Here is a 13,922-nt window from a genome sequence, read left to right as displayed (position 1 = left end):
GTTGCGGCGCTAAAGACGAGAAAAATTTGGATGCACCTAAATGAAAAAGTTAGGCTTTACCAAAGAAGAGGTGTCAGATACTAAACCTTCTTGTTGGAAGAAAAGAAAAGCAGCCCATCTCTCCTTGACAACGCCAATTACAAAGCATTTTATTAGTCCTTAAAGGATACATTTTTATCCTCGGTGAAATTCAGTGTGTTAGATAAAAGCAACGCGATTCTGATCACCCTGTCACTGTCAATCACGTAATCTAATAAATACAAACTTATTATTGACAATTAAACACACATATGCATTTATAGTGCGAGTAAAATTTCCTTGCACGATCCGTCTTAACATATATAATTGATCATTTTTCCACCAAATCTCCTGGTGAGGATTATGTCATTTTCGGAATCTGAACACCAAATATAAACTATATCCACCAAACCATGATTTTCCCAGCTGATTATCTCTCTATTTATGAAATATTTATGATACAGTTTAATTCTGTTTAATTCCACAGAAAGTAACCATTGATGTAATGCCGTTTTAAAACCTGCAGGAGGTGATACATGTGACCTGGCGCGTGTACATACTCCATGTAGCACTGTTAGTAAGTATTAAATAGAATCAGAAACCAATATTTGTATTAAAAATAACTCTGAAGGCGCCTCTCCTTCACGTAATCCCACTACTGCATTCCGTAAGGAGTCTGTGGAATGGGACACGTTAATGCAGCTGTTAATGTCATTATAAATTTTTTGCAATTTCTTTATTTGCAATTTTGTACATTTAGACAATAAGACAACAGTTATAGTAAAAATCACGAGTATGCTTATTTATTTTCTAACTGATTTTATGATGTTTCATGTCCATTTAATACTAACTGAATGATCAAACACCAAAGTGTAGTACTGTACTGTACATTGATAATTACCATAATGTTTTCCTGTTATCTTCCATGTTGTATTATTTATCAAAAGGTCTGCTGTTGAAGACATTAGAAACCTACAATGAAAAGAATAAAAAGAGAACAGTTTTAATTTAGTACAATATTTATCTTAGAGAAGAACCTTTGCCAGATTTGCTACATTATAATAAACCTCTTAAATCTTTATAAAAACGCCTGTGTTTCTGACTGACGGCAGATGTAAAGAGCGGCCAGCAGAGACATACCGGATGCAGACCTGCTTGTGCTGGGTGGTTCTGCAGCGTTGCATGTTGCTCAGACATTGAGGCCACACTGAGTTGTGGGAACATCATTTCTCCAGAGCTGGAGACTTGGCCAGCAGTAGTAAAGAAGCCAGTTGTCACCTGGCCCATCGACCCAGCTGGCTGAGTCCACACGCCCAGTGGCTGGGCACCTGTCTGTGGCCCCATGCTGGGCTGAGCCCATCCAGTCTGCTGCTGATCCCAGGAGCCAAGGGACACTGGTGATGAGACACTGGGCTGTCCTGCTGGGCCCCATGGGCCAAGGGAGCCCGGTGATGGGGCACTGGGCTGTCCTGCTGGGCCCCAGGGGCCAAGGGACCCCGGCGATGGGACACTGGGCTGTCCTGCTGGGCCCCAGGGGCCAAGGGACCCCGGTGATGGGACACTGGGTTGTCCTGCTGGGCCCCAGGGGCCAAGGGACCCCGGTGATGGGGCACTGGGCTGTCCTGCTGAGCCATAAGGGCCAAGTGACCTCAGTGATGGGGCACTGGGCTGTCCTGCCGGGCCCCAGGGGCCAAGGGACCCCAGTGATGGGACACTGGGCTGTCCTGCTGGGTCCCAGGGGCCAAGGGACCCCAGTGATGAGACACTGGGCTGTCCTGCTGGGCCCCAGGGGCCAAGGGACCCCGGTGATGAGACACTGGGCTGTCCTGCTGGGCCCCAGGGGCCAAGGGACCCCGGTGATGAGACACTGGGCTGTCCTGCTGGGCCCCAGGGGCCAAGGGACCCCGGTGATGAGACACTGGGCTGTCCTGCTGGGCCCCAGGGGCCAACGGACCCCGGTGGTGAGACACTGGGCTGTCCTGCTGGGCCCCAGGGGCCAACGGACCCCGGTGGTGAGACACTGGGCTGTCCTGCTGGGCCCCAGGTTGTCAGATTGGCCGCTACTGACTGGCCAAAAAAGCCTGTTGCTGAACAAAGAGGTGCAGTGAGTTGGGGTTAGAGATGCTTGAAGCAAGAGAGACACAATTCAATGCCTCCAATATTGAAAAACTTCATCTAAATGTTTTTATATTTCAATCAATAGAAAAGAACAAAACCCAAACTTTGGTTCAATCCCAGTAATTTAACACACATCTTCATGAACTGAATGAATTTCTGGCAAAATCTAGTTGATAATAAAACACATTAAATTTCTAAACCACAAACACTTTTCTGCATAAGAGATATGAGTATATATACATAGATATATTACCTGCTTCCAAAGTTGACATTGCAGGCGCAGAAGATTCATTGCAGACAGAGAAGACACTGTTAAGCTCATCTTGACATGAAGTCTGTGAACACAAAGCTTACTGATGTAGAAGACTGGAGTGATTTTAGCTGAAAAACTCAAGCATGGCCGTTTCCTACATAAAAGGTGATACTTTCCAGGGATATTAAGCTGGAAGATGAGAAATTTACAGCAAGTTCCCCTCAAAAGGAATGGAAGAAAACCACATGGACAGGGTTTCCGTCTTAAGGGATGTTTTACAGCTGGCAGATCAGGGCTAAGGAAGTTCTTACATGGCTTGGACCTACCAGGGCAGAAAGCTGAGCTGGAGAAGAAGGCAGAGGATTGAAGAGATCTATGACATCAAGGCCCTTATAAAGTAGAAAATATAGAATGCATGTCAAGTGTGTTGTGACACTAACTACTAGTTTTCGTTACACACAGGCACTGGACCATGTGACTCCAAAAATGTACATCTTGTCTGATTACATCTACATCCTTGCTCATGGTCTCTGTTTTGCAGAAGCCTTAGTGGCTCACCGACTTTCAAAAGTGAGATGCAAGAGCACCCCCTCTGTAGCTTAAAAGGAACAAGACATTTGCTAAATTTACACTCGCCCCACAACACACCATATCACAAAGGAAGGTCATGTCACGTAAATGCATCTGTGGACAGAACGGCAAAGTCAAATGAGAGCTGACCTTCGGTGGAACTGCCACGTGCTCATCTAGAAGCAGGCAGGGATTGTTCTGCTGGGAATAATTAAGAGATACTGTAAGAAGAAGATGTTGGTCAGGCATGTTTTTGAAAGTAACTATACTTTTCATGGAAAATGTAACCCATTCAATGAAAGATGGTACGCAATGGAAACCAAACAAGAACAGGTTTAAGGACACGGTGATGAAGTCACATCGCTTCTTACTTGTGTGGACAACGTCTCGCATCTTTCTGCAGATGCTATCTGGAAGGCATCTTTTATATCTTCTATAACTGGATCAGCCTGTGAGGAGAGGCAGCACTGATGTGAACCTAGTAATGAATTACGTAAAAATAAATATAGGAATAATAACCCTAACTGTCCAATGACTCACATCTTAATTATTCACATCTTATTACCTTAATAATAATCACAATTATTATTATTATTACAATAATAATAATAAGGTGTGAAGAATAAAGGGAAAAAAGTGATTTATTTGAAGAAGTGTGGCGACACACAGGGTAGCGATTCCTTCAGCTCTAGCTTGCGAAACAGTATTGATATTATTAATAATAAAGAATTATTAAATCAGTAATTGTCTTTTCAGATTGAATTGTGCAAACAGGTCAAACAAAGACTTTATCCTGAAGAGCTGCTTTTGTGTTCCTCAATGGCGTGACCCCCCCCCCCCCCCCCCCCCATTCGATGGCCGCTCTGCAGGGCCTGTCCATGTGTCACATGCCTCCTGCATGCCTTCTAGTGACGTTTTAAACGAGCATCAAGCATGAACCCCTTAGATGAGCGTGATATCTTTTTCTCAAGGCTCTGGACGCAGCTGTGATAGGAGGAGAATTCAGCAGGACGGTACGCTGCTGAGATCCAGCTACTCACTAAATTGGCCATCTTGATGAAGAACAGCTTGAAGGTTCCTTCGTGTACGTAGATGTAGGAAAAGGCTCTGGGCTGGGAGTCGTCCTTCTTCACAGAGCTGACCCTCTCCAGCTCGTGCTTGTGCTCCACTACCTGTGAGGTGCGTAGCACAGCTGTGAGCTCCTCCTCCATTCATTCCTTAAGCTCCAGAGTCTGGCTAAATCAGGGTAACTTGCACGCTGTGCAGGGTGAATAGGGCAGTACAGGTAGAAAGCCAGTTTGTAGACTCTGTGATGTGAACTTAGGGCTCCCTCTATCAGTGACTGCCGATGTATTTCTGTTGCAAATAATTCATTCAAAAGTGTTATGCAAATATGAAGCCTGATACAGTGGTCATTCACGCCATGTTCATGAGTTACTAGTCATTTACAGGAAGCCAATGAGTCGCTCGAATAACACTTTTTAGAAATAGGATCAATTATGTTAATTTTGCATTCTTTTTTAATTCTGCTTACACATGTGTACATTGTGGCAGTACAAGGAAGTTCTCTTTGTGTCTGGTGTTGAGTGCCATGCTGTATTTAACATTGTCCCTCACACAAAACACCCTAAATCTCAACATTTCAGGAAGTACGACCTCCCAGGTAAAAAGCAGGGCAGGAGACAGAGGCCATGAACAAAAGTCTGCTTGGTTAACTATGCAAAGGGCAAACATGTTTTCACACTGTCAGCGTTAAATATATTCAAACTAAACTAATTACTCGATATCAAGACATTTTGTTACGTATGTAATTATTAAGGCACACTAATTTTGACACAATTTCTCTCTACACTGAACTACAGAAGCAGCCCGGCGCTCACCCCGGTCTTCTCATCGATGATTCGGACGCAGGTGTCAGAGACTTTCAGCCACACCCTCTGCTTGTGAAGACCCCGCTGGCGAGCTGCCATCTCCTGGCCCTTTGGACAGCAGAGTCACGCTTAGATCATGTTAACGGCATGTTTGAAGTAGCATACAGACTCTGATGTCACATAAGAAAGTGTCTCTGTAGAGACACTTGGAATCTGCTGTTTTGTGGTACTAACAACATTCCTGCAACACGTAACATGGCATGTATATGATTGTTCTAGTGAAGTACTCCTACACAGCCTTATAATGGAATGAGTGTACTTTGGGCAAAGTTATTTCATACTGTAACCCTCATTTAGTACCCAGAGAAGCTTTTATGGCCAAACCAAGCACAGGGGGTGTCATATACTTCAGGCCAGATCAGTCCCATCCACTGCTCTCAGGTCTGCTGCTAATGTGCTTTGGCTCCACATACAATAACTGCTGTTAGCTTTGCATGTATCTGTGGGATTCAACGTCCACTGCCCACACAGCCCTCCATACATTGCTTGCTATCAGTGAATTGCTTGCATTCACTGAATGTAGGCTCTGTGTCTCCTCAGGAAGTTCTAAGGTGACCTGCACAGCTCCTAGTTGGACGGCAGGGCTACCTTTAGCTTCATCATGGAATCCAGGCACATTTTGTCACCCTGGGCATCAACCACGTCGTCCACACCGATGAGTTTGGCCTTGTAGCGTACGCCATCTCCCTGGAAACGCTGTGCCAGGTATTCTGGGCTCTTCTCACTGACTGAGGCTGTAAATGGCAGTGCACACCAGTGCCTAGTGAAAGGACTTATGCAAATAAGAGGATTTAGATGCTCTTGGACATACAGGTGTTCTGTTACATGAGTGTCCACTGACACTAACACAGTGGACTGTCATAGAGGAACACCCAGCTGAGAACCATCCACTGTCCAAGGAGCATGTGACAGGGCTCCCGGCCCCCTGGTGGGGAGTCCATACCCCCAAAGTGGACACATTAGAGTGGGGCGATGCCATAGTAGCTATGGAAACACAGAACTAGACACACAAACGTACAGTCGGACCAGCAGTCTCATTCTGTGGATTAGGCGACACCCTCCCAATACTGTCCAGTTACCAACTAACTAATTAATACTGTGTGTATCACCTGATATAACTGAAGTGCTCCCACTGGTAAATAAAAAAAATCACCTAATTCTGCTGGGGTGTAGAAAAGCCCCATTCCTGCTATGTGGCTGAGGAGTGCATCAGCAAATGTCCCGAGACCCCATGACCAACGATGCAGACAAATCCAATTACTCCTTTGCTGTGTGTTCTGGGATTCTAGGTGTTTTTTTGACTACATGTTTATTTCCTTATTATCTCAGGAACAGAAGTGAAATAACTTTTAGGTTTGCATATCTACTTCAATTCAATATTTACAATATACACCAGAACAATATCATTCATTGTTCTCTACATATGATGGTGCACCAGCTTGTTTCCAGCAAAAACATGTAGCAGGTCAATAAACGTAAATATAAACTACAAGGCTATGAAAATCGAACTCATTTAATATGTGTAGTAAAAGGGAACTCTGCTCCTATCAGTTAATGTCTAACCTGCTTTTTAAGCACTTTTTGTTCAAGGAAACAGCAGAATACTTTCTGTGTCTGTTTCAAACAAACTGTTATATACGCAGAAAATGGTTTTTACAGATCATTTATATGCCAAATACATTTAGTGAGTGTTAATTTGGAATCCATCGTTCACGTAAAAGGCCTTTAGATTGTGCCAGGGTCTCTCAGTCACTGAGCAAACTCTCACATGCATGAATCCACACTATGTCACTTTTTACACTTTTTTAGAGAAACCTCCAGCTCGCAACTTGCTACTGCCAGGAAACCCATGCAGACCTCAGGAGGTCACGCAGACTTGGTATGAGGCTGAACCACACATTTTCCCACCTTTTTTGTTGGAAGGCTGGCCCTTGGTCGTTCCCTGTTCCTGGGCTGCATTACTGACAGCTGCCTGGGAACTGTCTTCAACTTGCATGCTGATGCAATTTGCTCCTTAGTAAACTCCTGTCAGAATTTCACAGAAATTCACACTTGCTTTGTTTCCAAACCATAACTTCAAACCTACATGCTAACTGGAAATAAAGATGCTGCAGGATGTGCCACATGGAGATACCTCACCTGAAAGATGTTTCTTCTGGGTCCTTTCTGCCGTCAGCAGCATTTTGAGAATCTTTTGGCCAAAGGTTACAGTGTAAGCATTTCTGGTGACATATTAACATCCCACGTGCATCGCACACATGTATAACAGTGATGTTGACTATTAAATTGCACACTTTCATCTGTCCATCTGTTCAAAAACATCTGCAGAATGGATCAGGCACATTTTCACGTAGGAAAATAAGAGGTTTGGACCCCCCGACCCCCTGAAATGTGTTGGCTACCGATCAGGCATGCAGCCAGGTAGTAAAACTATGATTTCCCCCCCTACACACACTGATATGTATTTCTGGCTACAGGCCTAGACTGGATGAATGCGAATTCACTGCAAAAATAGCCAATGGAATGTTAAACAGGACACAACTGGAAGAGTGTTATCTGTAATAGGTTTTGTGTTGTATGGTGACCAGATTAACCACCCATTTTCTATAACTGCCTACTTGAAATAGGGCCACAATGACCCTGTAGCCTATCCTAGAGATCACTGGGCACTGACCACGGGGCACTGATCACTGGGCGCCAATCACTGGGCACTGACCACGGGGCACCGATGACAGGGCATTGATCACTGGGCACCGATCATTGGGCACTGACCATGGGGCACTGAGCACTGGGCAACGATCACTGGGCACTGACCACGGGGCACTGACCACGGGAATCCTAAATGACATGTAGCAATAAAGACCCTCCTTAAGTAAATAATTAACAGCAAGCAGTATACATCTTAAACGACACAGAAAGATGTTTTTCTGTTATACAGTGTTGTGACAGTCCACCTTTATAATTTTTAAGTAACTGCAATGAATCCACAGATAACAATGGTCAGCGGCTGATCTACTGTATATGATATCTGTGGCCATTGGGCTCTCCAAACATTGACAGATTGCTTTGATTAAACACAAATGCCGTGAGCATTTCATGGCTTAAATGCGCACAATGGGGGTTAGGACTCCTGTGTGCGAAAAATTGCTTGTCTGATTCCTGCTCCCAGCAGATCAGCTACACCACCATTAGGCCCTTGAATAAGACCTTTAAACATAACTACTCCCGGGGTGCTGAACACTGACTGACCCTGTGATCTGCTCCCAAACTTCACTCTCACCTGTGTCTCTGCGGAGACCAAGGTGGTCGTTGTGAAAAAAGGAAGTTTAATAATCATAAGGATTATTAAAATATAACAATAATAAAAAGATGTTGGCTAGCTGGCTAAATAGCTATTGCATAGATTACTATGTAAAGCACATTTTTGGCAAGAATACAGGGGGGAACACTAGAGCTGTACAAGGACTGCAGACATACACTGTGGACACAGGTTATAGACTCTCAAATACGCTATCGGCCCTCAGATGTGGGGGGAGCGATGGCAGGGTGCTTCAACAGTGCAACAGGTGAAAATCCTGGACGGTGGCTCGAGGCAGCACACACACACGCACACACACACACACACACACACACACACACACACACATACAGCACTAACAATCACACCTCACTCTAAAATCACGTATATTAGGCGCTGTAATGCGTCAAAGCCAGCAGGCTGCTTGCATTAACAGGCAGCTGTACTGAATAACGTGACCACAGTATACATTATCTTTGGGAACTGTACAAAGAAAATGACGCCAAGAATTAAACTGGACATTACTGTGCAGTGTTTGTTAAAGACAAAAGGCCTCCATGGGAAAATATTAAGTAAAGAGAACGGGGTCCTCACACTTAAAATGCTGAAGGACTGAGATACATTCAAGCCGACGCCCTGTGTGAACATCAAGCAGCAAGCCAGCCAGCAGCGTGAAAGACGCACGTCACCTGAGACTAGCAACAGCTGAGTTACGCCGAGAGGGTGAATGCGGCTGCATCTAATCAAAGAGTAAACATTTTAATGCATCACCTGCAGCAAACATTAAAAGGCTACTTATCACATGTGTTCAGCCAGTCAAGGCAGACGGCTGTTCCCATGAAATACATTCACGCTGTTAGCTGGAGACGTCATGGAAAACACCTGACGACGGTCTGATCAGCAAAGGGGTGTGTAGCGGACAGGCAGGGGGGCTGCCCTGTGCGCAGGGATGGATTATGGACCAGGCCAGCGGGGCTGCTGCCCAGAGGCCCCTAGCCCAAAACAATTTGCAACGCTTATCAACAATGTATTTTCGTTTGTCTATTTTAGAGGGCCTACATTCTTTGATCCTCTGCCTACAAGGGCCCCTGACCCTATAGGGAGGGCGTTTGGCTGCCAAGGGGGGGCATTTTGGGCAAATGGATAGACAGAAACAGGGCATCAATCATGTACTTCAGAGCCAAGAAGATGCATGACACCAGACACTGACCCAAGGGACCAATAGTCATACAACTAAAATCACGGTATAGCAGCACTTCGAACGGTTATAAAACTAGAGCAGTTATAGGGTCACGGTGGTCATCTCCGTGCCCCAGCCATTACTCTACATCCTTTTAATCACTACATCTGCCATTATTTTACTGACGTAACATTCATTTTGTAGCGCCTCGGCATTTCCGAAGACCTTAAGACCGAGTGAGGATACGTTATTCACATTTAGATTCTTCCTCTTTCTGAATTTATCATAATCCTTCTGAAGGCCAACACAAGTGTATAAATATATGATGAATATTCAATCAAAACATGCAAAACTTAAGTCCTGCTTTACGACGCGAGGCAACGATTAGTACGGAGGACACCATCTTCCATAACCTCACAGCTCTTTGGCTTTCTTCCTGTATACTTTAATAGGTACCGCTTGACAGTAAACAGAGCATCATAAATATCCCTGACATTCTAAAAAGTGATTTTACAGTAAACACAGGGGAACAGACAGCCAGGTGGCACCAAGATCATTGACATTTGTTAGGTTCGCTCCCTCCATTATGGTGTCATTTGCCAAAAAGACAAAAGTTATTTATTTATTAAACTCTGAACATGCATAACAATCTCATCAAGTAACTTCATTAATAACAAACTGAATTTCCTAACAAACTGACCAATCAGGGCAGGCAAATTACTTCCAAGCTACTCAGAAAAATGAACTGGCAGTACTGTCCTATATCAAGCTTACAAGGTTGAATACTTTGGAAATAATTTTTAAAAAAGCTTTTAAAAATGTTTTCCTTTTCAGTTTCTGACACTTGATTGGGCATTTGTGATGATTTCTGTCTACCATTAAGTGTGTAAGTCATTTTGTACAAAGTTGATCAATCTTTATTTTGTTAGACCACCTACACGCCTGAATGAAAAACTCTACCTGGTTCAGGAAAACTAGCGGTGGAAACGAGAGAGCATCCGAACTCCGCTATGCGGAGCCATTTGACCAGTATTACAATATATAGAGCATATTATTTCTGGCATTTCCATGCGTAAGTAATAGCCTACTTAACATAAAATAGATAAACTCTTAAGCGTAGGGCGGGTTCATAACGGGAAAACAAATCATTGCAAAGTTTAAATGGTGCGTAATATGCCTGACAACCTTCATTACTGAACATCCAGCGTGAAATGCGGCGCATTTCCCAAGAGCGAGCAGCTTGCTGTTCGATAACCTGCTTTAGTATTAAGCTACCGTACCGCATAGGGATTCTGCATGCACGAGTACATGAGTAATCTGAGGAGGGAGAAGTCCCGGAGACGTTTTTGGACTTGTCGGGATGAATATAATGAATACAACGATTTCCAACAACACGCACGGGGAAATAGATGCCATGGCCGTTCCGGTTTTGATGTTCGGAGTCGGGGTGATGGGTAATGTCACCTCAATAGCTGTGTTTTGCCGATCTAAACAAGAACGCCGATAATCGGCTTTCTACACGCTGGTGTGCGGCTTGGCTATTACCGATCTCTTGGGGACTTGTCTCGCCAGCCCCGTAACGATTGCAAAGTACCTGGAGCACCTTCTGGACACCAACCAGGCGCTGTGTGAATTCAACTCCTTCGTTCTGCTCTTTTTTGGAGTGGCCGGAATGAGCATCATATGCACGATATCAGCTGAGCGTTATCTCTCAATTAACCACCCTTATACTTACCAGAGGTGGCACATTAACCACCATAGCGCGCGTGGTGGGATCTTTGTAATTTATCTGCTCAGCATTATATTTTGCAGCCTGCCGATGCTGTGCTTCAGTAAAATCATACCCCAGGAACCGCACACGTGGTGCTTCATCGACTGGAGGGCGCAGAATCATTTGCACGCCTTTTATTCTTACTTGTACGCCGCGGTGAACTCGCTGTTCATCTTACTGACCATTGCTTGCAATGTAGCCGTGTGCGGGACGCTGGTCGTCATGCACCGGAGGAGGACGCGACGGGTGTCCACGTGTGGGGGGAGCGACCACAAGACGCTGCAATCCCTGTCTGGGGAAATCGAAATGATGCTTCTGCTAATTTTGACTTCGGTGGTGGTTTTGGCTTGCTCGACTCCATTGGTAGTAAGAGACAATTTTTCCTGCCACAAGATCTTTTTCATCTATAACATTTATCACGGAATATTTAAAAGACAAAACATGCCTCTTAAATCCTTAAAGAGGCGCACTTTTCTTGCAGGTGTGCGTATTTGTTAACCAGATTCAATTGGCAGCTTGGAACAAGAATGTAGATTTGCTGGCCAATCGCATTGCCGCCGTGAACCCGATTCTTGACCCTTGGGTATAGATCCTCCTGAGGCGGACGGTGCTCCGCAAGGTCCTGGGCGCCTGGAAGCGCCTTTTCGGAGCGCGGAGACGCGCCATCGGGCCGCAGCGGCCACTGAAGGTACCGCCGTGCGTCATGGACAAAACCGCTATTAAAAGTATCTCCTGCAGCCGTGAAACATCGGATCATAAACCTTTGGAGGTTCCCTGAAGACAGCCGCAGGCGTTGGTACTACCTTCATGGAAATGTAAAGCAATAGGCGTATACGCCATAAAACTGCGTCCGTATCTGCGGAATGTGCGTATAGGCGAGGTTGCGTTCAAATGGACATGTCCGTCTATTAATAACGAAGCCGGCTCAATTTGATGCGCTGATTTAATAAGTGTTGTACAGATTTAGCATAACCGAACTAAGGAATTCAGAACAATAAAATTCGTACCTGTTACAGCCTTATATTTTGAAAAATGTTTCAAATAAATGCGAGTCATTGAAAAAAGACCGATGAAGTCCATCTCGGACGATCAAAGCGTTTGTTTGGAAGAAAGCATAAAATTAACTGCCTACGGTTCTGGAAATGTGATCATTAGTCTAAGCTGACAGTACATTAATGTGGTTTTGAATACACGCATAAGAAGTACAAAACGGATCGGAACCAATTTAAATGTAAATTAAAAAGTTTCCAAGAACCAAGTAGTAATACGCATCCGTGTATATTTAGCAGGCCAGTCAAGGCTAGAATAAGATTAATGCACGCTGTGTTGTGTAGTGTTGTTCTGTCAGTTTTAATGCTTTTGAAGCCCCCCCCCCCAGAATTTTGAAATTGATATACCCAGTGGCAAATAAACATACGTTGTAAGATAGATATTTAAATAAATGGCAGCTCTCCCCATAAAGAACTTTAAGCATCTACCCAAAAATGGTTAAATCGGATTCATCGAAGACCTGAAGGGTTCAGAAATGACGTTTACCATTATGACACGGAACTTTTGAAATTATGCGTTGTACATTACTCATCTTGTATACATGAGTTAAGTTATACTAAAATACCGCACGTCCTAAAAATATAGGTATTGCGTCGATTTATCTAGTTATGGTTGCAAAAGCAAAATACATAAAGCTGTACGCATCTGAAGCGCACAACACAAACAACACTGCTGGATTAAATTATAATTATCATAGCTTTGGAAACTAGTACTACTATATGATACTATTTACTTCTAGACCTCTATAAAGCTGTCAATATTAGACCTACATGTTAAAAGTATTATTTAACTCATCGATCAACAAGACAAAAGTAAAATCAGTAATTTTTGCAGAAGACTTTAATTTCATTCAAGCATTTAGTTGTCTATGAAAAGTGATTTGAAACACGTCAACACCAGGCTAAATTTACATTCAAATTCATTTGTCTAAAATGTTATAACCCATGAGTATCATGTACATCTAAAATGCTTTTAAACTGCAATTGAAAAATTGACTAACAAAAATGGGAAATCATTTTCCAGCATCCACAAAAGTAGCTTTCGGCTCTCTGAAAACAAGGCTATTAAATGACGGAGTAATTTGGTCTGCAGCAGGAGTAACGTGCTACGCTTTAAATGCGGAAGCAACCGCTCCTAAAGGTGATAGATTGTTCTGTGAAACCGTGTATATTTTAGAAATACAATTTGAAACTTGAACGGTATTTAAAAACTCATCGTTGTAGAGATGGATTTTTCCAAGATACTGCCCTGGAATAGGTAAAGCAGTGTTTCCCAACCCAGTCCTCGGGGAATCCCGGACAGTCCACGTTTTTGCTCCCTCCCAGCTCCCAGCCAATCGGGATCATCGAATACTAGGTACAGGTGCGCTGGGAGCTGAGAGGAAGGAAAAACGTGGATTGTCCGGAATTCCCCGAGGACTGGGTTGGGAAACACTGGGGTAAAGTACCTTCCAAACACCGCAGCTAGCAGGGACTAAATCTTTCTACTGCCTAAAAGGGATTTTAACTGGCACCAAAGCAGAAAGAACCTTCATCTTATCTCTGTCCTTAAAAAGAAGGCACAGTATTCACCGTCCTTGGGATATACACAAATATAAGCCATGTGTAATTATATACATGAACATTCACATCAATACGGCAGATGTAAGAACATGTTAGCTGTGGTTTACCAGCATTTCCCAAAGAATGCACCCCTGGTCTCTGAAGGTCACACTAATAGCCGGACCCTAAGAT

At 43.9% G+C, this 13,922-nt stretch overlaps 1 protein-coding gene and 1 pseudogene across 6 annotated transcripts; one reads left to right on the top strand and one right to left on the bottom strand.

Moving 5' to 3' along the window:
* Positions 1-124: 124 nt before the first annotated feature.
* LOC125708669 (collagen alpha-1(I) chain-like) lies at positions 125-11,426 on the bottom strand. Of its 6 annotated transcripts, XM_048976373.1 has the most exons (13): positions 10,963-11,058; positions 7,030-7,081; positions 6,799-6,915; positions 5,479-5,624; positions 4,840-4,938; positions 4,000-4,131; positions 3,331-3,408; positions 3,110-3,160; positions 2,716-2,778; positions 2,390-2,471; positions 1,159-2,105; positions 920-990; positions 125-694 (listed from the first exon to the last, which is right to left on the bottom strand). In XM_048976373.1, the coding sequence occupies exons 3-12, from the start codon at positions 6,884-6,886 to the stop codon at positions 952-954; spliced, it is 1,725 nt and encodes a 574-aa protein (XP_048832330.1). In that variant the 5' UTR covers positions 6,887-6,915; positions 7,030-7,081; positions 10,963-11,058; the 3' UTR covers positions 125-694; positions 920-951. The 6 variants fall into 6 exon arrangements, with proteins under 6 accessions (XP_048832330.1, XP_048832331.1, XP_048832332.1 ...); XM_048976374.1 differs by lacking the exons at positions 125-694; positions 10,963-11,058 and adding an exon at positions 11,322-11,426 and having other exon boundaries at positions 725-990; XM_048976375.1 differs by lacking the exons at positions 125-694; positions 10,963-11,058 and adding an exon at positions 11,104-11,233 and having other exon boundaries at positions 725-990.
* LOC125708672 (prostaglandin E2 receptor EP4 subtype-like) lies at positions 10,581-12,152 on the top strand (annotated as a pseudogene).
* The last annotated feature ends 1,770 nt before the right edge of the window (positions 12,153-13,922 follow it).

Source organism: Brienomyrus brachyistius, chromosome 15 (genome assembly GCF_023856365.1).
Source record: "Brienomyrus brachyistius isolate T26 chromosome 15, BBRACH_0.4, whole genome shotgun sequence".
In the NCBI taxonomy this organism is placed as follows: Eukaryota; Metazoa; Chordata; class Actinopteri; order Osteoglossiformes; family Mormyridae; genus Brienomyrus; species Brienomyrus brachyistius.
This window is presented reverse-complemented; position numbering and strand designations above follow the sequence as displayed.